This window comes from Vulpes vulpes, chromosome 5 (assembly GCF_048418805.1).
Source record: "Vulpes vulpes isolate BD-2025 chromosome 5, VulVul3, whole genome shotgun sequence".
Lineage (NCBI taxonomy): Eukaryota > Metazoa > Chordata > Mammalia > Carnivora > Canidae > Vulpes > Vulpes vulpes.
Window position 1 is genome coordinate 90,899,973 of NC_132784.1, and position 20,561 is coordinate 90,920,533.

A 20,561-nucleotide genomic window follows, 5' to 3' on the forward strand; every position below is an offset into this window, starting at 1 on the left:
ACGTCACCAACGAAGTAAACCGCGTTTATGTACACCGGAGTCAAAAAAGATTCACTTGGTTTTGGGGTCCCTCGCCCCAAGGGAAGGGAGCTGGCCGCCCGTCCCGCGTGGGCGAGGATCCGCACCGGTGCCCGGGGATGGGAGGCCTGGCTGCACCCCGGTCTCCGGAGGGCCTGCCAGCGCGCTGCTGGGGCCCGCCACCCCCCCCACCCCCCACCCCCCACCCACCGGGCATGGGCCCAGCCTGTCTTCCAGGCCTGCCCCTGTCCCTTTCTCCTGGGAAGCCAGGCCCCGTGGGAGGAGTGGGCAGCTGGCTCGCTCAGCCTGGCCTCTTTCTTGTGCCCGACTCCCCTCCACCAAGAAGGGTCTCTCCTGTGTCAAGCCATTACCCAGCCCCACACACTCCCCAAGACGCCCCAGGCTCCCTGAAGTCAGAGTTCACACGGGGTCCCAGGCAGCTTGGCAGTGGGGGGGTGGGGGCTACACTAGGGGGGGGCCTGGGCTGGGGTGATAGGGTTCAGGTGCGGCATGCGCCGCAGGCCAGGGACTCTGGCTGCTGGATCTGGTGCTGCCTTTGGGCCTGGACATCCCTGGGCTCGAGGGCTTGGGCCTGAGCTCACCTCCAGGGCTCTCAGAGCCGTCGGTGCAGCCAGCCCCTGCCCCAGGCCAGCTCCCTGGCCCAGGCCAGGCCCTAAGCTGCACAGAGCTCTGAGCCTGCGCCTCTGGAACTGCAGGCCTGTGGCCCCCCAGGAGCTGTGGCTGGAATCAGAAGGCATCTTGGGGGGACAGGGGATCAGGTTACAGCCCAAGGTCCTGGAAGGCTCTGGAAAACAAAGATAGCCTGTCAGACGAGGGGCCCCAGAGGGTGGGGGTCACCACAGGCAAGGTGGCAGTGCCCACTGTGGCCCCTCCCCCAGCCCTTCGCTGCCCCCACCCCAAGGCAGCAGCCCTCTCTTGCATTCCTGGGTTCCCCTGGGAAGTGTGGCCCCATGACTTCAGGCTGCTGCTGGGGCCAGACCCACCTCTGGCCTGGGCTCTGGCTCTGGGTCACTGGGTCCCATCACCAAGGGTGGCCCTGGGCCAGGTCTTAAACCTCTACATAGAGTGAGCCCCTGGCACCCCCATCGGGGCAAACCGGACGTCTCACCTGGTCCTGGCCAGGGGTGGGAGGCTCTGGTACCCCTTGTTTCCTGAGTCCCCACTGTCTGTCACTGGTCCACCCTGCTGCCCTGCCTGTTCTCCCCCCATCCCCCAGGGCCCCCCTCCAGCCCCTCCCTGCACGGGCCAGCGCGGGGAAGGCCAGAGGCTTTGCCTGCTGTGCCCCTGTTCCCTCCTGGCCCTTTTACTTCCCAGCCACAGGAGGGCCACTCAGCCCACCTTTAAGCCTGTGCACCTGCCGCCCCTGCTTACAGCGCCCCTTCCCAGGCTTGCCCACTCGGTTCTACCAGTAGATTCAGACCCTTCCTCCAGGAAGCCTCCCTGGGCTCTGCTGGGTGAGGGGTCTTCCACTCAGCCGTGGTCACTCTGCAGCTGGTGTCCTGAGCCCGGCAAAGGCCTCTGTGCGGAGTAAGCGTAGCTGCCTCCCTGCCTCCGTCTCCTGGCCTGTCTGGTGCCCTCTCCCCTCTGTGGGCCTGTGTCCTGCTCCCTGCCCAGTGGGCCTGCCCTCTGTTTCGGTCCAGACTCGTGCTCACACCCCTCCGTCCAGCTGCTGTGGCCTTTGATCCCATGGGCTCAGGGATTGGAACCCCTCACCTGTAAGCACCCCCCCCCCCCCAGGAGAGGACCTCCCTGTTACAGCCCCTCGCTGAGTCCAGCTGAGGACGGGGCCCAGCTGATGAACGCTGGTCTGGGGCCGTGTGTGGGATCATTCTCAATACCTGGGGCCAGGCATGGGGGGCCGGAGGGAGTCTTGGGCCTAGACTTGTCCTCTTGCTCTTCAGGGCTCCTCCGTGGGCCCCCGGGGGCCGTGGCACCTTCCTGCTGGGACTCCAGGGACCTACCAGAGAGGGGGCTAGAGGGGAGAGAGGGCTGCCGCCCTGCCCTTAGACCTAATCCCAAATGAGTGTGCCCCTGGGACGATCCCCCCGCCTCAGGCCCCCACGGCCAGCTCCTCCAGCCAACCTAGGTACCAAGGCAGCCCCAGCCATGACCTCCCAGCAGCCAGGACATGCACCCACCGCAGGCGCAGCTCCCTGTGGGCCAGAAGCCTAGCCAAGGCCAGGAGGTCGCCGCTGCTGTCTGTCCGGTCAGGCCCTGGGATAGAGGCACTGGCAGCCGGGTCCTCCAGCCTGTGTGGGGGCAGCGGCTCTGGTGCTGCCCAGGCCTGGGGAGACAGAGGGCTGGTTTGGGGGCGCAGTCTTCAAGGGGGCCGGGTGGGGGGTACCCTGCAGATGGAAGGACGTCTCTGGCTGTGGGAGAGAGGGGGCGTGTGGCCAGCAGTGCCTGCAGGCAGGGTACTGCCAGGCCAGGACGCTGGGCCCCTGGGGTAGCACTGCAGTCCTGACCCACCTGCGGGTGGCAGGGCATACCTGGCACTGGTGTCGGCGCTCCCGCAGGCCTTTGGTGGGGTTCCCGCAGAGGACCCGGCCAGCACCTACGGACAAGGGTGTGGCTGGGTCTGGTTTGGCATTGAGGGGCTGCAGGGTCAGCTTTGTGCCGAGGGCGGTGAGTTACCATGGGTGAGGTTGCTGCTGTCATCCTCTGGAGCTGGGTCCCTGGGAAGCAGGCTTTCAGGCAGGGGACCCCCAGGGACCAGTAGGGAGAGGGGCCACGGCCTGGGGGCCCGAGGCTGGGTGTCGGGCAAGGACAGCTCCGAGCTGAGTCTCTGAATGTTGGCTCCGTGGGGATGATCTGTCCGGGGGTCAAAATCAGAGGTCACGGAAACCCCCGCAAACTGGCCCACCCAAGAACCACCCCACCCGCCGCCAAGACTGTCCACAGACAGGGAGCCCTGCCACCCAACATCTGTGTGTCTGGAGGCCCACGCCACCCAGGTGCCGCTCACGGGGAGGTTATCCCGGGCTCTGGGAGCCCAAGGGTAAGGCCGGGAAGGGGCAGGAAATGTGGCCGACCATCTCGTGAGGCCTGGGAGAGCTGGGGTACAGAGCTCTCTTCCTGGGGGTGGTGGGGGTGCCCTGTCTTCTGGGGCTCCGTCGGTAAGGTCTCCAGCCTGGGGGGGGGGCGGCCCTTGCCAGAGGGCGGGTGGATGGCTGGCATACCCAGCCCAGGGAGCAGGCCATCGAAGACACCGGCCTCCTTGATGGCCTCCTTCACCATGAGCCAGTCCTGGCCCAGCTTCCGGGAGGCCGGCAGGCCGGTGTGTGCGGCCGGTACCTCATCCAGGACCTGCAGCTGGGGGATGAGCTTCCTCACCTCTGCCCGATAGTTGTAGCTCCGGGGCACCTGCAGGGTGGACGAGTGGGGCAGGCCTGGGTCGGGGGGGCCTTCAGGCCAGCTTTGTCCTGTGGCTGCTTTCCCCAGACCTCCATGGGGCGAGGCCGGGGAGCAAGAGTTGGTGATGCTGCCCCACCCTCCCAGGGCTGGCCTGGGTCACTCTTGGCTCCCAGGGGGGACTGTGGGGACCCTGTGCTCTCCCCCAGTGTGATCTCACTCTCTGGCTCACAGCCAGGGTTCAGGGGTTGGGCAGCTTTGTGCGCTGGCACCATCCAGCCGAGGCCAGGAGGGTAGCAAGTGTGAGCTCCAGGTGTGCAAGGGCCCAGGAGGAAGGAGTGCATTTCCACATAGGGCACACGGGGGCGTGTGGGGGACGGAGGGGCCGTTGGACTGGGCCTGTACGGGGGTGGGTGTGTGATTCTCTGCGCAGACATGCATGGCTTCATGTGTCACGTGCATGTACTTCATGGGGGTGCCGTATGGGCTGGGGGGCATGGCGGGTGTGTGCAGGGCCCTGTGGGGCCCTGTGGGGTCTGGTCCTGGCCCAGAAGTTCTCCAGCGATAGGAGAGAATGAGCTGATGGTGAACAAGTCACAGGGTGTAGGTGGGCAGAGAGGCCCCCGGGGCCATGGGGGGGGGGACGCAGGGTGCCTCCCCGTCCTGCGCATGTGCTGCTGGGGTGCCCGGCACACGCACCTTGCTGGAAGGGCTGGGCCCTGGCCGCAGGCACACCAGGTTGCCTTCCAGAGTGAGTGTGGCCAGCCGCGGGCATAGCTGCAGGTAGCGCACCTGTCCCAGGTCGTCCACGCTGTTGCCTTCCAGGTCCAGCACCTCCAGCTCCTCGAGCAGGCACAGCGGGCTCAGGTCTGAGATGTTGTTGTAGGAGACGTAGAGCTCCTGGGACGGCAGGGGATTCAGCCAGGGCAGGGCCTGGCACCGTCTCCCCAGCCCAGGGCACCCCACACCCACCTTCAGGGCCAGGAAGGAGCCAACGCCGTCCAGGTCGGTCAGGCCACAGCGAGCCAGCCACAGCACCTGCAGGCGGCCCAGGGAGGTGCCCAGGTCTCTGCAGAGGGCAGGTCGGCTGGTCAGCACCATCCTGGGCTGGAGGCCACGCCTGTCCGTGAAGGCCCCAACCCTCTGCGCCCATCTACCCCCCACGCGTGGCCTTGTCCACCTGCAGGGTGCCGGTGACCCGTGGCCGTGGGAGGCCGCCTGCAGGCTTAGGGGCCTCAGAGCCGCTGCCCCCCTGCTTTCCCTCCTTGCCGCAGCGGGGAGGGCGGGGCGGGGTGGGTGGTGCTGCCCTGGTGCTGGATGACTTGGGGCCGCACCTGCTGCCTGCGGCCCTTGCCCGTGGGGTCCACCCTGGGGGCTTCTCCCTCCCTCTCCCCTCCCTCTGGCCTTTCTTGGATGGCTTCCTCCTGTTGCAGCCCCCCTGCAGCCAGCTGTGCCTGCAAGACCCCGGCCCGGCCCCTGTCGTGGCCTTGTCCTTGCCACCCCCCCCCCGGCCCCGCCCCGCAGGCTCCTCTGGTCCTCTGTGTCCCTTTCCTTCCTGCCGGCTTCTGGGATGTTCTCGAGGGTGTGTGCTTTGCATTGCGCCTGCGTCCCCAGGCTGAGGTCCGGAGCTCTGCTGCTGGTGTGCTGGTCCCTGAGGTGTTGGAGCCTCCTCCTCCTTCCCGCAATGCTCAGTTCCTGGCCCTTACGCTTCTGCCCCGCAGCGCCTTCGGGCTCTCGCATCTCTCCTTGGGGCTGCGATTGTTTGCAAGATACAAAGAAGCCACGTTTCCCGCGTCTCATCTCTCTCATCTCGGACGATGACGTTTGGAAGCTTGACTCCCTTCCCTGGGTGGTCCACGCTCCTCTGGGACTGTGTTTTGCCTTTTCCCTCCAGTGCTGCGGGTACCCCAAGATTTCTGACTATCCTCGCAGTAGCTTCTCGGGCATTCGGACTGGGAAGGAGGGTGTGGAGCCCAGCTTGGAAGAGCAGGTCCCTGGGGGCCCTGGCTGGGGCTTCCTGCCGCAGGGAGGAGCCGGTGGGGGGCAGTGGCTGGGGGTGGAGCCGACTGTGGCTCCCAGGCCCCGGGCCGTGGTCTCCCCCCATCCCTGCCACATGGTCTCCCCGCGTTCCTCCTCACGGCCCCGCTCCCATGTGCCCGTGCTCGTCCCCTGCCCCCTCCTCGAGACATGCAATGACACCCTCAGACGCTGGCCCAGCGCGCATGCCCCTCACCTGGCCAGCTTGGCCTCTGCCGTTCAGTTCGGGACACTCCGCGTGTGCCCCCAGCCTGTTGCCATGAGTGGGTTTTCCCATCATCTCTTAATTGGCTGACATCGTGTCCAGCAACCCCTTCAAGGGGGCGGGTGCTAATCAAACCGCTCCGGGTCTCTAACTCATTCAGAAACGCTGGCTGGGCCTTGAAGTCTGGGGTCAGGCCTCCTTTCCACGGTCCCATCTTCTGCTTTGCACGTGTCTGTGGAGGAGCCCGAGGAAGACTTCCTTCCTCTTCCTCTTAAAAGAAGACGTGGTCTCGGGGATCCCTGGGTGGCCCAGCGGTTTAGCACCTGCCTTTGGCCCAGGGCGCAATCCTGGAGTCCCGGGATCGAGTCCCACGTCGGGCTCCCTGCATGGAGCCTGCTTCTCCCTCTGCCTGTATCTCTGCCTCTCTCTCTCTCTCTCTCTCTCTCTATGTCTATCATAAATAAGTACATCTTAAAAAAAAAAAAAAGAAGAAGACGTGGTCTCTTTCCTTGGCCACCTCCAATTTCACCTCTCCGGGGTAAAGACCCGGGTAGCTGTATTAGGGACCGCTGGCAGCCCGCTTTCCATTTTCTTCTTTCCGTCTGTAGTTGAAAGGTTTTGTTTACGTCTGATGAGTTTCCTTTGATCCTTGAGTATTTGTTCTGTTCTACAACCCCGGTTTCCTCCTGCAGCAGTCACAGTCATGCGCGTGGACAGCAGCCTGTGCTCGTCAAGGTCCTTCCTGCCTTCCCGTGCAATCTCTCCTTGACTGGGTTTCCTGCAGTATTCCTCTCGTCTGTCTTCATTTCTGAGCTGGTGACCGTGGTTTCATTCCCTTTGTTTTCAGAGTCTGTGGTTCGCACCCAAGGCACGCGGCGGGAACCGGTGGCGGGGGAGGCTGGGCGGCTGCGAGCCCGGCTGAGAGTGGGGCGCTCCGTTTTTATAGAAGAATAAAGATTGGGAATAATAGGTTCCGGCTCATCTCAGATTAAGTAGGAAAATGACAAAATACTTAGAAGTGATGACAAAAAACAAAGCGTGCCAAATTTGTGGACCCTGCCCCGGGCTGTACCTGAAGACAAATTTACATCTTTCGAAACATTTATCAAAAAAAGCCTGGAAGGATGACAACAGTTAAGCTGAGCATTTAGCTCAAGGAGCTGGATAAAGGACAGAAGCAAACTGCAAAAAGAACAAGGAGAGGGGCACCTGGGTGGCCCAGTGGTTGAGCATCTGCCTTGGGCCCAGGGCGTGATCCTGGAGACCTGGGATCGAGTCCCACATCGGGCTCCTTGCGGGGAGCCTGCTTCTCCCTCTGCCTGTGTCTCTGCCTCTTATAAATGAATAAATGAATAAATAAATAAAATCTTAAAAAAAAAAAGAAAGAAAACTTTCAAGGTTAGAGCAGCCGAAAAGAACGAGCAGAGGGAGAGGCAGCCTAGGAGTTGGGCCTGGATTCCAGAACGCGAGGAGCACGGCGCCGGGGCGCTGAGGGGCATCCCTGAGCACCCGGGCGAGCACTGCCAGCAAAGGGTGTCAGGTGCCGCGGTGACCCGGGTAGCGCTGCTGCGGTCATGGGAGGTGGCGGCGGCCTGAGAGCCTGTGCACTGAAGGCCCGAAGGGGTGGTACCATTTTCTGGCCCTGTCGCCATGCAGAGGAGCTCACGCATGCAGCCCTGGGGATAAAAGGCCGAGCACGAGCTGCCGTCCACCCTTGGCGCCAGAAGGTAAGGAAAAGGAGCAGGGCCCGGAAGTGAAAGGCAAGCCTCCTAACTCACTGAAACCCCAATGGAGTTAACAGATTCCTCAAATCAACGTGAGTTTGATGGTATTTCTAGGGACAAAATAAAGACACGATGTTGGCAGATACAAGACCCGCGTGTAAGGCTCTGTGAGGTTTCGCTGATTTGCAGAATGTCTCCGTCCACAGGTTGCTTGTCTGCATCTGTGATAATCACCCAGAAAACACAACAGGAACGGGACCTCATTCGTGATCATAAAGACACTATAAACATGTGGGAATTCCTGGTGTCAGGGATCCCTGGCTTCACAGGGGGCTGGAGTCCTGCCCAGGGCCGGGCAGCAGTGGGGTGGGTGGGGAGGCGTGTCCCCATGCCATCCTCTTCCCGGTGGCTGGTGTAGGACAGTGTACACCCGCGACCACCTGCCCACACCGACGCAGGAGGAGTGCTGGGAACCCACTTGTTCCTACAGGTTCACAGGAAGGGCACTTTCCCTGTTACAGGTGAATCGTGTCACCTGCAGCCCCACCAAACACACATGCAGCCGTCCTAACCGCCAGCCGTCCAGCACGTGACCCTATTGGGAGCTCAGGTGGGTGCTCATGGTGGGGTGGGTACTGGTGTCCTCAGAAGGGGATACGTGGACACAGACACACACTCGGCGTCAATGCCCTGCGATCGCAAAGGCAAAGGTTGGGCGGGTCAGTCTACAAGCCCAGGAATGTGGAAATCACCCGCAAAGCCCCACGGGGCGAGAGGAAAGGGGGTTCCCGCCCACAGTGCGGGGGGAGCCAGCGCTGCCCGCCTGGGTCTCGAGGTCCACCTCACAACCCGGCAAGAGTAAGTGTCTGCAGCTCAGGCCGCCCACCCCCTGCGCCCCCCCCCCCCCCCCCCCCCCCCCCCCCCCCCCGTGCCAGGGCCTGGGGCTGCAGAAGCTGTTGGGCCGGGGCGGGGGGGGGGGGGGGGGGGCGGGGACATGAGGATAGAGGGGCACCTGCTGGGGAGACCTAGAGGGGCATCTGCTGGGGAGACCGGCTGAGGGCCCAGAAACCACGAGACAGGCGCCCTAACATCCGGAGCATCACAGGCTAGTCCTGAGCTCAGTCCGCGGGACCGTCATGTCCAAGCAGCTCCCTCTTCCGAACTGTTGTCCACGTTCAACCCGTGGACGTTTGCAAACATCCCGCGGCCGAGCTTCGGGATTTGAGAACAGAAAGAACCGCAGGGCTCGCTGCGTTTTTCGCTGTTGCCGGCCAGGGGTAGAACGCGCGTCCTTGCCATTTACCATCGAGTCACCGTTCTTGGAATTGACTATTTTGTGTCGTCACAAACTGTGTGTCATATTTCCCGCTTCCATGACACTGTCCACGGGCCTTCATCACCTTCATCCTCGTGGCATATGCTCTTTACGGACTTGGTTCTCCTCCGAGTGAATTTGTGCCTTAACGGGGAAGGAATAAATGTGATTTTCTGTCGTGAGGCCGCGGCCTCCCCGCGCGAGCCCGGTGTGCCTTGGATGCCCGCATCCAGACCCTCGGGGGGCGGCAGCGCTGCTTCCCGCTCTGGGTCTTGGGGCCACACACCGAGGGACAGGTGGCCTTCCAGTTTTCTTTGCTTCCATTTCCAGATCCTCAACTGTCCTGTTAAATTCTCCTTGATGCTTATCTGATAGGTAGCAGCATCTGTGAGGAGGATCTAGAGGACGGTTTTGAAGTTGCTTGATAAGGATCTTTACGGCTTCACCTGGACGGGACTGGGTGCCTAGAGCCTATTTACAACACCTGGAGAACTTTCTAGAACTCCGACTGGAATCCCCTGCCTCATGCTGGCTGGCCCTGGCTACATAGAACCAGCAGTGCTTGCTTGCCCGCTTTGTTCTTTAGATTTATGTTTATTGGAGAGAGCGAGCGAGAGCAGGAGAGCGTGCGCACAAGCAGGAGGGACAGACGGAGAGAGGATCCTGCGCTGAGCGCGGAGCCAGGCGCAGGACTCGATCCCAGGACCCTGACATCATGACCTGAGCTGAAACTGAGAGGCAGACGCTGCGCTGACTGCTCCCGCCAGGCGCCCCAAACCAGCCGTGTTTCCGTGCGGCCTGCTTTGCCCAAACACCTAAAACGGCCCCACTGTGCTTCCGCTTTGTTCTTTCCAGCCAGTGAGGTACACGGAGGACGTTCATCGGTCCTTAGTTTCGAATTTTGTCTTTCAAGTTGATCATTAAAATGCTGTTGGGTTGTACGCGAGGCCGCACTCACCCGCGGGGCTGATGGGCCCCAGCAAGCCCCGGCTCCTGCCCCGCCCCCCCTCGCGCGGGGATGCCCACCCCTGAAGGCTCGGCGGTGTGGGCCCCCCCCAGACCCCTTGCTGGTTGGGGACCCTTTGCTGAAGGTCGGGGTACCTTCCAGGCACCCCACAGTGGGTCTTTGGAGACCCTGTCGGCTGCACAGCCTGGGATGACCGGCCTGACGCTGACTGCGGGCCCTGGGTGGCATGTGTCGCCCTCAGCAGGTGCCTCCGCCCAACAGGGGGGTCGGTCACACGAGCTACATGTCCCGAGCTACATGTCCCGGGGTCAGGCTGGCAGGGTGGGCATGAGGGCCGGGAGGCGGAGAGGGCAGGTCACCTGGGAGCCTCTTTGTGGGGACCCTCCCCGCCCCCAGGCCAGAGAGGGGCACTCACCTCACGGAGCCCAGGCAGCTGCCGTTCAGCTTCAGCTGGCTGAGCTTGGGCAGGTGCTTCCCTGTGGGCCACAGGCGGGTGGCAAGGCCTTACTCCCCTCCCTTCCCTGCGCCCCCCCGGGGCATCGGTGGCCCTTGCCTCTGCGCTCCGTGGCTATCGGAGCCCCAGCGGTGGCGGCAGGCCTGGAGTGGAGCAGGCCCACCGGGCGGTGTGCAAAGGGTGTGCCTCAGCCCACCGAGACCCTGGAGGGGCGGGCGAAAGGCCCCTGGGCTCTGGGAGTTGGCTTGGAGGAGGGGATCCCCACCGGCTGGGGGGCCCCACAGCTCGGGTCCTGCGCAGGCACCGCAGACCACATCCCCCATCAGCTTGCGGCACTGGTACCAGAGCACAGGAGCCCCTTGTCCCTGTGCAACCCCAAATCCCTGGCAAAGGCTTCTGAGCTAGACTCCTGTGAAGAACAGGGCACTGACCCTGTGGGACAGTCCTGATCCCCAGAAAGAGGGGTGCAGGGGGGTCTGTGGGCCCAGGGCGTGCCTGCAGAGGGTGTAGGGTGGGCCTGTTGGGTGCAGGGCAGACCTGCAGGATGCAAGGCAGTCTCATGGGGTGTAGGGCGTGCCTGTGGGGTGTAGGATGGGCCTGTGGGGTGCAGGGCAGTCTTGTGGGGTGTAGGATGGGCCTTTGGGGTACAGGGCAGGTTCGTAGGGTATAGGGCATGCCTGTGGGGTGTAGGATGGGCCTGTGCGGTGCAAGGCAGGCTCGTGGGGTGTAGGATGGGACTTTGGGGTGCAGGGCAGGTTCGTAGGGTATAGGGCATGCCTGTGGGGTGTAGGATGGGCCTGTGGGGTGCAGAGCATGCCTGTGGGGTGGAGGGCAGGCTCGTGGGGTGCAGGGCGTGCCTGTGGGGTGCAGGGCAGGCCCATGGAGGGCAGTGGTCCAAAGACCAGAGCCTCCCTGGCAGCATTCAAGTGGACGGGTCCTCCCACAGAAGTCTGAACTCGCCGGAGGCAGGGTGTGGACAGGGAGGGGCTCTCACCAAAGTTCCCCAGGCTGTTCTCACGGGTGTTGACACACATCTCCAGCATGTTCACCAGTCCAAGGTCATCTACCTGGGCCAGGGCCCGCTGCAGAAATCGATGAGGACTCAGCCCTGGAACCGGACAGTGGTCACTCCCTCCCAGGGATGCCTCCGCCTCCAGCTGTAGGGCTGCCCAGATGCTGTTCCAACAGGTCCCACAACAAAACAACTCAACGGTGGAACGGTGGGTTTAGCACTGGGTTGGGGGGACGTGAGTGCTCCTTACTCCTGCAGTGCCCCCCGTTGGGCCCTGCCCCCCCCCCCCCCGTGAATGAACACAAAATGAAAAGGAAACAAAACACAGAGACGCACGTGAACACCGGGAATGTCCGCGGCTACCGCAGCTCCTGGTGTGTGGAGCCACTGGCTGGGTGGCGAGGCTGGGTCCACCTCCAGGTCCAGCCAGGGTGTGGCGGGGCTCACTGCCCTCCCGGCGCCCTGCCCCTGGCCCTCCCCGCGTGGCCAGGCTGGACCCTCCCTGTCCCGCTGTCCCCCGCAGGGAATGCTGTCCCCAGCCCACTCCATGCACAGGTGGGCCAGTGCCCCGGGTGCCCTCTCAGAGTCAGGCTGTTGTCACTGCAGCCTGGTCTCCCTGTGGCCCCAGGACGGCCCAACACGGGAGCATCCCCCAAGTTCCGGGCATGTTGGCCCTCCCATGAGCCCACCTGGGCTGTCTGAACCCAGGCCTCACATGTGCGGGGGACACAGGACCCCAGGGCAGGTGGGACAGAGGTGGCCTGCAGCTGCGAACCTGTGCCCTGGGGCGGCGGCAGGGCTGCTGAGGAGCGGCCGGGAGGCGTCCCGGTGGGGTCCGCGCTGGCCCAAGACAGCGGGAAGCCCTGGGCCTGCAGGCCCACCGGAGGGCCACCCGCGCGGGAGCCAGCTTGCATTGTGGGGCAGGGGCTGGGCCCGAGTTGCTTCCACCTTCACTGATGAGGCCGTGCGGAGGCTTCTGAGAGCCATGGGGCGGGGGGGCAGAGACTCCGGGCAGCCAGGCTTCCCTCCGCATGTGGGGGGGGCTGTGCCTGGGGGGCCCCTTAGCGTGGCCCCCACCGCGTGAGGCGCCAACTTGCCCGAAGAGGTTGTGGGTGGGAACCGGGAGTCACGAGGCTCTGCGTATCCTGGTGGCCCCAGGGTGGGAGCGGGGGCTTTGGGAGAAAGCCTCACCAGCTGCCCCCGTCAGCGAGCAGGACCCCGTGGTGGAGCCCACTTACTCAGCCTGCCCTGGGTGCAGGGTGCTCTACTTAGCCCACGGTTTCAGGGAGCCCTGGCAGCTGTGCGCCCCACACCTGGACGGTCTGCCGCCCAGCCTCCCCCCAGAGCAGCAGCTGCTCCAACTAGGGGCTTCCCTGGCTCCCGGAGAGGTTCGCAGAGCGGCCGCTGACGCCTGGCCCACGGGTGCACTAGGTGATGCCTGCTGGCTTCCCTGCCTCGTTGTCCCCGATGCCTGGGGCGGCCCTGAGGACGCCGCAGGGCTGAGCGCGTCCATCCAGGCCAGAGGGCTGGCTGGACATCGGGCCTGGAACGGTGGTGCCCCATGCAGACCCCTGCAGCCTGAGCCCCGGCCCCCCAGCGCTCACCAGTCGGGCAGGTGACAGGTACTCCTGTACCAGCTGCTCGCCATGGCTGTCCCTACGGCTGCCCGGGTCCTTGCTCTGTGGCCGGGGGTTGTACGGTCCTTGCCAGCCCAGCTCCCGCACTCGGACAGCGGCTGTGCCAGGCCACGGCCCGTGGGCTCTGTCGCAGGCCTGATCCATTCACATGCAACCTGCTGGGAGAGGCTGAGGGCAGAGCTACGAAGCCTTGGCTCTTGCTCGCACCCGCAGCCTGGCGGGGACCCCGCATGGCAAGCCTGTGGGGCTCCTCCTGCCCGGCTCCGATGGGCTCTTGGCCTCTCAGTCTCAGCCTGCCCGCGGGCTCGGGGGCACCCCATCCTCCAAGGTCTGCAGTGGGGGTGCTGGGCCCAGGCTCCCCTCTCGGAGGTCCTGCCTAGGCTGTGGGCCTGAGGGGGCCACTTGGCCCCAGGTCACATTCGCTCCGTCAGCCGCGGCCGGCAGCAAGCCACTGGCTCAGGCCCTGTGTGTGTGTCTCCACACCTGGTGGCCTGGGACCAGGCTCCCAAGCACCCCACCCCTCCGCCCACTGAGCCCCCTCACCTGGAGGCACTGCCTCTTCCCACCATGGGTCAAACATCCAGGCACGGAGGCAGCATGTGTCTCCAGGTAGCACCTGCAGGAGGGAGTTGGGGTGGCCTCCTGGCCAGGTTGCTGTGCCCAGGGGACTTGGGACAGGCAGGGAGGAGGTCACAGGGCAGAAGTGGGCAGGTGTGGAGGTGCTTGGGGCTGTCAGTGTAGGCACCGGCCCTCAGGTCCTTTGGATCATCCTGATGGGGCACCTAGACGGGTTGATGAGGAAGACAGTCGGGTGGTGACTGACCATCCTCTCTGCAAAAGGGGTCCCGGGTCTGCCTCTCTGGACTCTCATGGGCTGGCCGCCTGGCACCCTGTCCTTCCCAAGCCCCCTCACCCCCAGGTTCCACGGGAGCCCGTGTCCCTGGACACCTGCACCAGGCTCACCTGGTACTGCTCCTTAAAGATGCAGATGCCTGGCCTGACCCTGGATCCCAGAATCATGTCCAGGGGTAGAGCCAGAAGCCCGCCTGGAATGTTCTGGGAACGCCCCCCAGTGTGGGTTAAGGCCTCACTGACCCCTGCCGTGTATCCCCTCCTGCCCTTCCTGAATTGACTTTCCGTCTAAGTCTGACTCCTTCTGGGGTCCTGTGTTTTACGACGCGTTCCGCTGAGCAAGCCCCAGGCCACGGGGCCCAGGCAGGCAGGATGCTCTCTTCCTGCGCCCGCAATGCACGGGAGAGAGGCTCCCCCCGATTCTCCGAAGGGATCATGTAGCGCGTGCACACGCCAGTGCTGCTTTCATCTCTCGGGCCCTGCAGACACTCAAGCCGCACCCTCTCCATCATGCCTGGGCTGGGGGGTGGCCAGCTGGGCCTTGACAGAGGCGCTGAAGGGGTGCTGCACAGGCTCTGTGTGCCTCAGTGGCCTCATCTGGAAGGTGACCCATACACCGGGGATCCAAGGAGGTGAAGGCCATACAGGTGAGCCCCACCATACAGACTCATCGGGTCTCCAGCCAGGATTTCTTTCCAGAAGCTTCCTCTGCCGTCTGCCTTTCTCCAGCGGGCAAAAAGCCCCAAGCCTGGCTGGGGACCTCAGCACATGCCTCCTGGGACTATGCTGCCCGCTCCCATCCCAGGCCTGCCAGCCTTGGGGTGTGGGGAGTTCAGGGGCCAGTCCGGCTGCAGCCCCAGGATGCCCGTGGGCAGCATGAAGGGCCAAGCCCGCCGCCCTTTCCTTCTGTACCTCACAGCAGCCGACCAGCGGTCCTACCCTGGACTGGGCCCAGCGGACGGTCCCGTCTGGCCCCAAAGGTCTCGGGTCCAAGGAGCAGGGCCTGGGTCGCTGGCTGCAGCTCGCATGTGCACTGTCCCCTCACGTGCATGCACTGGCTGGACCTGTCCGTGCTGCATGGGGCCCTGCGGCCACCCTGCCTGCCACTTGGGTGGCCTCTCTGCCTCTGTGGCCCAGGCTAATGCCAGCCCTTGGCCTGGCTCAGCAGCAATCTGGGTCCACTCCACGCCTCCCCCCTTCGCCGCAGAGGGAGGGGTGCTGTGGGCAGGGCCTAGTCTTTCCTAGGTCCCCATTAAGGGAGTCTGGGTCCCCACCTCCCCCTCTCCTGCAGGGGCAGAGCTGTGGTCCCTCCTACCCTGGGGCCTGGGAACTCTTCGGAGCACGGCTACCGGTCGTGGGCTGAGCCCCTGGAGACCAGATTGGACATCTGGGGGTACCGCTGAGCCCCCACTGGCTTTGCTGCTTCATCCTGGGGCAGCCCTTGGCCTCAGTTTCCCCCCAGGCACGGGGGAGGTGCAGCGAGGCCTGAGGCCCCAGGCCCAAAGGTGTGCTGGGCTCTCACCAAAGGGGCGGTCTCGGTGCCACGGGCCGGGCGCCCTCCGCCGCGGGGCGCGCCTTCCGACTCAGGGTCGTTCTTCCGGTGGCGGGGTTGCGGCCCTGGGCGCCATGGCAACGGGCCCGGGGCATCATTTGAATGCTCAAATATTCATGAGGCCGCGGGACTCTCCGAGGCTCCGCGGTCGAGCCACGCCCCTTAGCAACGGCTGCTAGGGCAGGCCGGGGGCGGGGCGGCCGCCGGCGCGTTCGGGGCCGGGAGGGTAGGGCCCCACGTCGTGGGCGCCCGTGGGCTGGGAGGGAGCCGGGGCGGAGGTGAGGCCCCACCGGGCGGGGGGACCAGCGCGGACCGGCCGGGTGTCAGCGCCCGCGAAGGCGGTTATCAGGCGGAGCCCAGCGCCCACCTTTCCCGGCCCTGGCCCTGCGGGAGGGACCCCGTCCTCCAAGGGTGGCGATGCCAAAACAAAAGGAAAGCGCCCCCGAAGACGAGGGAAATACAGACCTGGACACCGGGAGGGGTTTGGGGTGTCCGCGCTCTCGGGGGACGCCGCCACTCGCTTTCACTGCCGCTCCTTGACTCCGCGTCTGTGCGCGTCAGCGCGCGCTGGGCTCTGTCCTAGCCACCGGCGCAGTGCACGGGCCGGCCAACCGGCCAAGGCCTCGGCACGTGCTGTCGGCGATGTGTGCGGGCGGGGCAGCCTCCGGAGGGGCCCGCCAAGGTCACGGCCTGCAGTGTGGGGGGGGGGGCTCCACGAGAACAGTGCGCGCCGGCACCGGAGGGGGCAGGACGGGAGGGCGGGCAGGGCCGCCACAGCGGGGCGAGCCTGGGCCTCCTGCGGGCTGCACCGTTCTTCCTTTTTGTAAACAAGCACGGTGTGTTGATGCACTACTTTGAAATTAAAAAAAAAAAATGTCGAAACCACGTCTTTTTTGAAAGTCTGGAAAGGATGCGGGGTGTGCGTGTTCGCGCTCGGGATGGGGGAGCCGTCGGCACGCTGCCCTCCGGCAGCTTTCGGGCTGGTTTGCCGAGGGCCCGTCGTTAGCTGGGCCCCACGCAAGCGTCTGCAGGGCCGGAGCCTCCGGGCTGGGGGGCCGGGCGGGCCGGCCTGCAGGGGGAGGCTGGGGAGAGAGGGCTGCGGCTGCGGCCCAGCGAGACCCCTGGGGCGGGATCAAACGATTCTCCGCGCCGCGCTGCCCCTTGTGGCCTGGGCGCCCCGGGTGCCGCGCGCACGACGAAGCCGAGGTGCCAGGCGCCCGTTCCGGAGCCACCTGATGGGAACGGGGGTGTAGGGCACCGAGCCCCGGCCATGGGGCCCCAGAGCTCGGGGCGCCGCCCGGCCTGCCCCGGCGCCCGCCTCCCGTCCCGGCCGCCCGCCCGCCGAGCCGACCCTGACCCTCCCCGAGCCTCGTCTCCCGGCCTGACCCCTCCGCTGGGCCTCGCGGCGCAGGGAGCCGCCCCCCCGCGGGACACGGGCTCCCGCCGGCTCGCAGCGCCCCCGCCCCGGTGCACCGCCGCCCGCGGTCCTGTCGGGCAGCTCCCCTCGGAGGCCGCCGCCCCGGCCCGCGCCCCTCGCGCCCCCGTCGAGCGCCCGCGGGCGCAGCCCAGCCCCCCAGGCCGCGGCCCACGAGGGCCTCCGGGGCCGGGCACCGCCCTCCGCGCCGCTTCCCGGAAGCCCCGCCCGGCCGCGGCCCGTGACGGGCGGGCGGGCAGGCCAACCGGCGCGGGGCGGGGCGGGGCGGGGCGGGCCGAGGGCGGGGCCCGGCGCCCGCGGCCAATGGCGAGCCGCGCCTGCGTGACGGACGGGCGCGGGGCGGAGCGTGCGCGCCCTCCCCCCGAGTGTCCGCCCGCCCGCGCCCGCCGCCCGCAGCCCGAGCCGCACCCTCCGCGGACGGAGCCCATGCGCTGGGCGAGCCGCGCGCCCCGGCCCCGGCCCCCTTCCCCGCCCCCGCCCCGGCCCCGGCCCCGGCCCCGGGGGCAGTCGCGCCAGTGAGCGGTGAGTGCGGCGGGGACGGCGGGCGGCGGGCGGCGGACGGCGGGGCGGGGGCGGCCGGGGCTGCGGCGCGGGGCGGTGGAGGTGGAGGTGGAGGCGGCGGCGGCGGCGGGGCGCGCGGGGGCGCAGGTGAGCCGCGGGCGGGCGGGCGCTGCGGCGGACGGCGGGTGCGGGGTGCAGGGGCGCCCCGGGCGGCGGCGTCCGCGCCCTCCCCTCCGCGGGCCGCGTGCGGGGCCCCCAGGTCGCCAGGCGCGCCCCCGAGGCCCGGGCGGCGGGCGGCCTCCGCGATGCACATTGGGCGAGCCTGGCGTGCGGACCGGAGCCCCGGGCACCGCGTCCCGAAACCTCCCAGACCGGGAGCCGGGCCGGAGGCCGCGGCCCAGCGCCGTCCCCGCGCCTACCCCGCCGGCCTGCTCCCGGGGCCGCCGTCCCCGCAGCCCACCGCTGCTCTCCTGCGACGCTCGAGCGGCCGCGGGCCTGAGGCTTCCCCCCGGGACAGGAGGGCCCGGGCCTCGCCCCCGGAGCAGCAGCTGGCGGCCGCGGGCGCTCCGCAGATGCTAGTCCCGTGCAGCGAGGCGCGGCGGGGCTCTGGCCTGCCCGGGCACGCTGCTGCGCTCTGCTGTGGCAGGACCTGTTCCTGCGGGGAGGGGCGGTAATCTCAGCCTGCAGGGCCTCCGGGTCCCTTCAGTGCACGCTTTCTGCCTACCCAGCAACTTCTAATTTGGGTGCGTGGTTGGGAGATGCTCTCAGCTGTCAGCTCTCCCTTTGGGGGGCCGGCTCCCTGCTCTCCCGCAGCCATGAGCGCCGGCGAGGTGGGGGCCCTCCCACCCCCCGGCTGGAGGTGCCACAGGTGGGCGGCTGCCCCCCGTCCCTGGTTGTGCGGGGCCTGGGGACCGGGACCAGGTCGGGGCCGGGGCGGTCTGCCCCTCGGGGCTGGCTCAGGGCTGAGAGCAGCTTCCTTAGCAGGTGGGACAGGAGACCTCGTCAGTGCCCTGTGCTGTGTCCCGTGAGGAGCCATGACGGAGTATAAACTGGTGGTGGTGGGTGCTGGAGGCGTGGGCAAGAGTGCCCTGACCATCCAGCTCATCCAGAACCACTTCGTGGATGAGTACGACCCCACCATCGAGGTGAGTGCGCCCAGCCCTGAGCCTGCCGTGGGTGTGTCTGCTGTGGGCTCCGCAGGAGGGCGGCCCCTGCTCGTGGGACCTGGGGTTGGCACCTGGGGACCTAGGAGGGGCTGGTGGCTGGGTGGCCCCGTCCTCGGAGGCATGGGGCGGGGTGTCCTGAAGCACTGGCCTGCCGCAGGACTCCTATCGGAAGCAAGTGGTCATCGACGGGGAGACGTGCCTGCTGGACATCCTGGACACAGCAGGCCAGGAGGAGTACAGCGCCATGCGGGACCAGTACATGCGCACGGGGGAGGGCTTCCTCTGTGTGTTTGCCATCAACAACACCAAGTCCTTTGAGGACATCCACCAGTACAGGTGAGCCTCCGGCTGGCCCTCAGAGCCATCTGTTCCTCTGCCTCTTCTCGCGTTTCTTTGTCAGGGTCTCGGATGCAGCTGTGCCTGCAGCCTACCGACCAGCTCCCACCTTCCTCCTTGTAGGGAGCAGATCAAGCGAGTGAAGGACTCCGACGACGTGCCCATGGTGCTGGTGGGGAACAAGTGTGACCTGGCTGCTCGCACCGTGGAGTCCCGGCAGGCGCAGGACCTCGCCCGCAGCTACGGCATCCCCTACATCGAGACGTCAGCCAAGACGCGCCAGGTGAGCTGGCTCCCCACCGTGCAGCTAGCTGGGGACCCGCCCCGCCCCGCCCCTGCCAGGGAGCAGTGCTTATTGCCCCCTCTCCCCCAACACAGGGCAGCCGGTCTGGCTCTGGCTCCAGCTCCGGGACCCTCTGGGACCCTCCGGGACCCCCGTGACCCAGCGGCCCCTAGCGCTGTAAGTGTCCCCGGACGGCAGGGCAGCGAGGGAGGCCGGGGCCCAGGGTTTGGGCTGACACAGCTCCAGGGAGAGGCAGAGGTCCCCAGAGAGAGCTGCCCTGAGCCAGGCCGAGTGGTGACCCTGGGGCCCTGACCCCCTGCCCGCAGAAAGCCCCATGGGCCTGTGTGGGCCCTGCCCTCTTAATAGGCTTTGGGGGACCAGGGTGGTATGTCAGATAGGAGCGGGACCCTGGATGTTAGAGCTGGGAGCCAGACCTCCGGGCTGCCCTGTGGGGGAGCTCCTGAGGGCCAAGCCGCCTGATGGGGGGAGCCCTGGGGCTGCCTGTGTGGGGGCGGGGTGGGGAGGGGCCGGGGAGGGGCTGGGATGATGCATGAGTTTGACGCTGGGGTCCCTCGGTCCCCTGCGCTGCCAGGCTCCCGGGCCGAGCCGCACGCTCACCCAGCCCCATCTTCCCAGGGTGTGGAGGATGCCTTCTATACGCTGGTGCGAGAGATTCGACAGCACAAGGTGCGCAAGCTGAGTCCGCCCGACGAGGGAGGCCCAGGCTGCATGAGCTGCAAGTGCCTGCTGTCCTGACGTCTCCTTCAGGGCCACGCTGGCAGCCCCGCTGGCCCTCTGTGCCCCAGGCGCACAGGCTCGGGGCGAGGAGGTGCCGGAAGCTGGGAGGAGGCGCAGACGGAGGAAGGAGGAGGGCGAGGAAGGAAGGAAGCGCCCCCGGGGCCCGGCCAGCCCAGGCCCCCTGGACAGGGGGAGCACGGACCTCCCAGGGCGCTTTGCACAGACTGTCGTGAACTGAGGCCACGGGTCCCCCCGGCTGTCACTCTCCCCTAGCCCCGTCCTGGCCCGCGGGGCACAGGCTGAGTCGCAGTAAATTATTTGATGGTCTTGACCCTGGCTGGCGTCTGGCCGCCCCTGCAAGGCACATGGGGACGTCAGCTGTGTGTGCCTGGCAGCACCCCTGCAGGGGCTGGTCGGGGCCGGGCAGTCCCCCCCCTCCTCTCTGGGGGTGTCTCCGCACCCTGTGCACAGAGCTCCTGGAGATGCAGAAACGAGCCGGCCGTGCATTTTCACACAACAACACTTTATTGAACTTGCAACCGCAAATGGGCTCAGAGCCGAGGGTGCGCGCCTTCCCCGGGAGACCTTCCTGTCCTTAGAGGAAAGCGGGAATCCCACAGGGGTGTGGGTGCTGGAGTCGCCCACCTGGGAGCCTGTGCGGACTCCGGGTGGGGGCGCGTGTCCTGAGGTTGGGGCGTTGAGAGGCGGTTCTGGGGAGAGCAGGGCTGGTCTGGACCTGCGGCCCATGGGCTCCTGTGCTAGGTCCCCGCAGGGCAGCTGGACCCCGGCCTCGGGCCCCCTGGGGCTGGGTGACTGACTGCTGGAGCCCCAGCATGTGGAGGAGCCTGCCGCCCGGTGTGGGTGCGGGTGGGGCCCACGGGCCTTCCCCTGCTGCCCTGTGCTGGGGTGTCCCGGGATCCCCAGGGCTCCCCTAGGTCAGCGACCTGGATCTGTGGG

At 66.6% G+C, this 20,561-nt stretch overlaps 2 protein-coding genes across 11 annotated transcripts; one reads left to right on the forward strand and one right to left on the reverse strand.

Annotated features, from left to right (window-relative positions):
- Nucleotides 1-3: 3 nt before the first annotated feature.
- LRRC56 (leucine rich repeat containing 56) lies at nt 4-16,689 on the reverse strand. 8 transcript variants are annotated; one of them, XM_025991509.2, is made up of 13 exons: nt 15,611-16,689; nt 13,285-13,523; nt 12,709-12,896; nt 11,087-11,174; nt 10,054-10,114; nt 4,363-4,459; nt 4,090-4,290; nt 3,219-3,402; nt 2,674-2,850; nt 2,529-2,593; nt 2,178-2,323; nt 1,878-2,011; nt 4-823 (listed from the first exon to the last, which is right to left on the reverse strand). In XM_025991509.2, exons 3-13 carry the CDS (start codon nt 12,883-12,885, stop codon nt 486-488), a joined length of 1,668 nt encoding a protein of 555 aa, XP_025847294.2. In that variant the 5' UTR covers nt 12,886-12,896; nt 13,285-13,523; nt 15,611-16,689; the 3' UTR covers nt 4-485. The 8 variants fall into 8 exon arrangements, with proteins under 8 accessions (XP_025847294.2, XP_025847295.2, XP_025847292.2 ...); XM_025991510.2 differs by having other exon boundaries at nt 12,709-12,909; XM_025991507.2 differs by having other exon boundaries at nt 15,116-16,689.
- Nucleotides 16,690-16,947: 258 nt separating this feature from the next.
- Nucleotides 16,948-19,935, forward strand: HRAS (HRas proto-oncogene, GTPase). 3 transcript variants are annotated; one of them, XM_072759219.1, is made up of 6 exons: nt 16,948-17,102; nt 18,066-18,226; nt 18,405-18,583; nt 18,707-18,866; nt 18,962-19,043; nt 19,503-19,935. In XM_072759219.1, the coding sequence occupies exons 2-5, from the start codon at nt 18,116-18,118 to the stop codon at nt 19,022-19,024; spliced, it is 513 nt and encodes a 170-aa protein (XP_072615320.1). In that variant the 5' UTR covers nt 16,948-17,102; nt 18,066-18,115; the 3' UTR covers nt 19,025-19,043; nt 19,503-19,935. The 3 variants fall into 3 exon arrangements, with proteins under 3 accessions (XP_072615320.1, XP_072615319.1, XP_025847287.1); XM_072759218.1 differs by lacking the exon at nt 18,962-19,043 and having other exon boundaries at nt 16,949-17,102; XM_025991502.2 differs by lacking the exons at nt 16,948-17,102; nt 18,962-19,043 and having other exon boundaries at nt 18,063-18,226.
- Nucleotides 19,936-20,561: the final 626 nt, after the last annotated feature.

Bases quoted from the DNA above. Each gene is read 5' to 3' on its own strand.
- LRRC56 (XM_072759213.1), bottom strand. From the start codon at position 11,653: ATGGAGTGGGCTGGGGACAGCATTCCCTGCGGGGGACAGCGGGACAGG. The intron at 3,403-4,089 runs GTGCGTGTGCCG...TCCACCCTGCAG, and splicing joins GGCCCAGCCCTTCCAGCAAG to GTGCCCCGGAGCTACAACTA. The intron at 2,851-3,218 runs GTATGCCAGCCA...ACCCCCGGACAG, and splicing joins TGGCCTGCTCCCTGGGCTGG to ATCATCCCCACGGAGCCAAC.
- HRAS (XM_072759218.1), top strand. From the start codon at position 18,116: ATGACGGAGTATAAACTGGTGGTGGTGGGTGCTGGAGGCGTGGGCAAG. The intron at 18,227-18,404 runs GTGAGTGCGCCC...GGCCTGCCGCAG, and splicing joins AGTACGACCCCACCATCGAG to GACTCCTATCGGAAGCAAGT. The intron at 18,867-19,502 runs GTGAGCTGGCTC...CCATCTTCCCAG, and splicing joins CGTCAGCCAAGACGCGCCAG to GGTGTGGAGGATGCCTTCTA.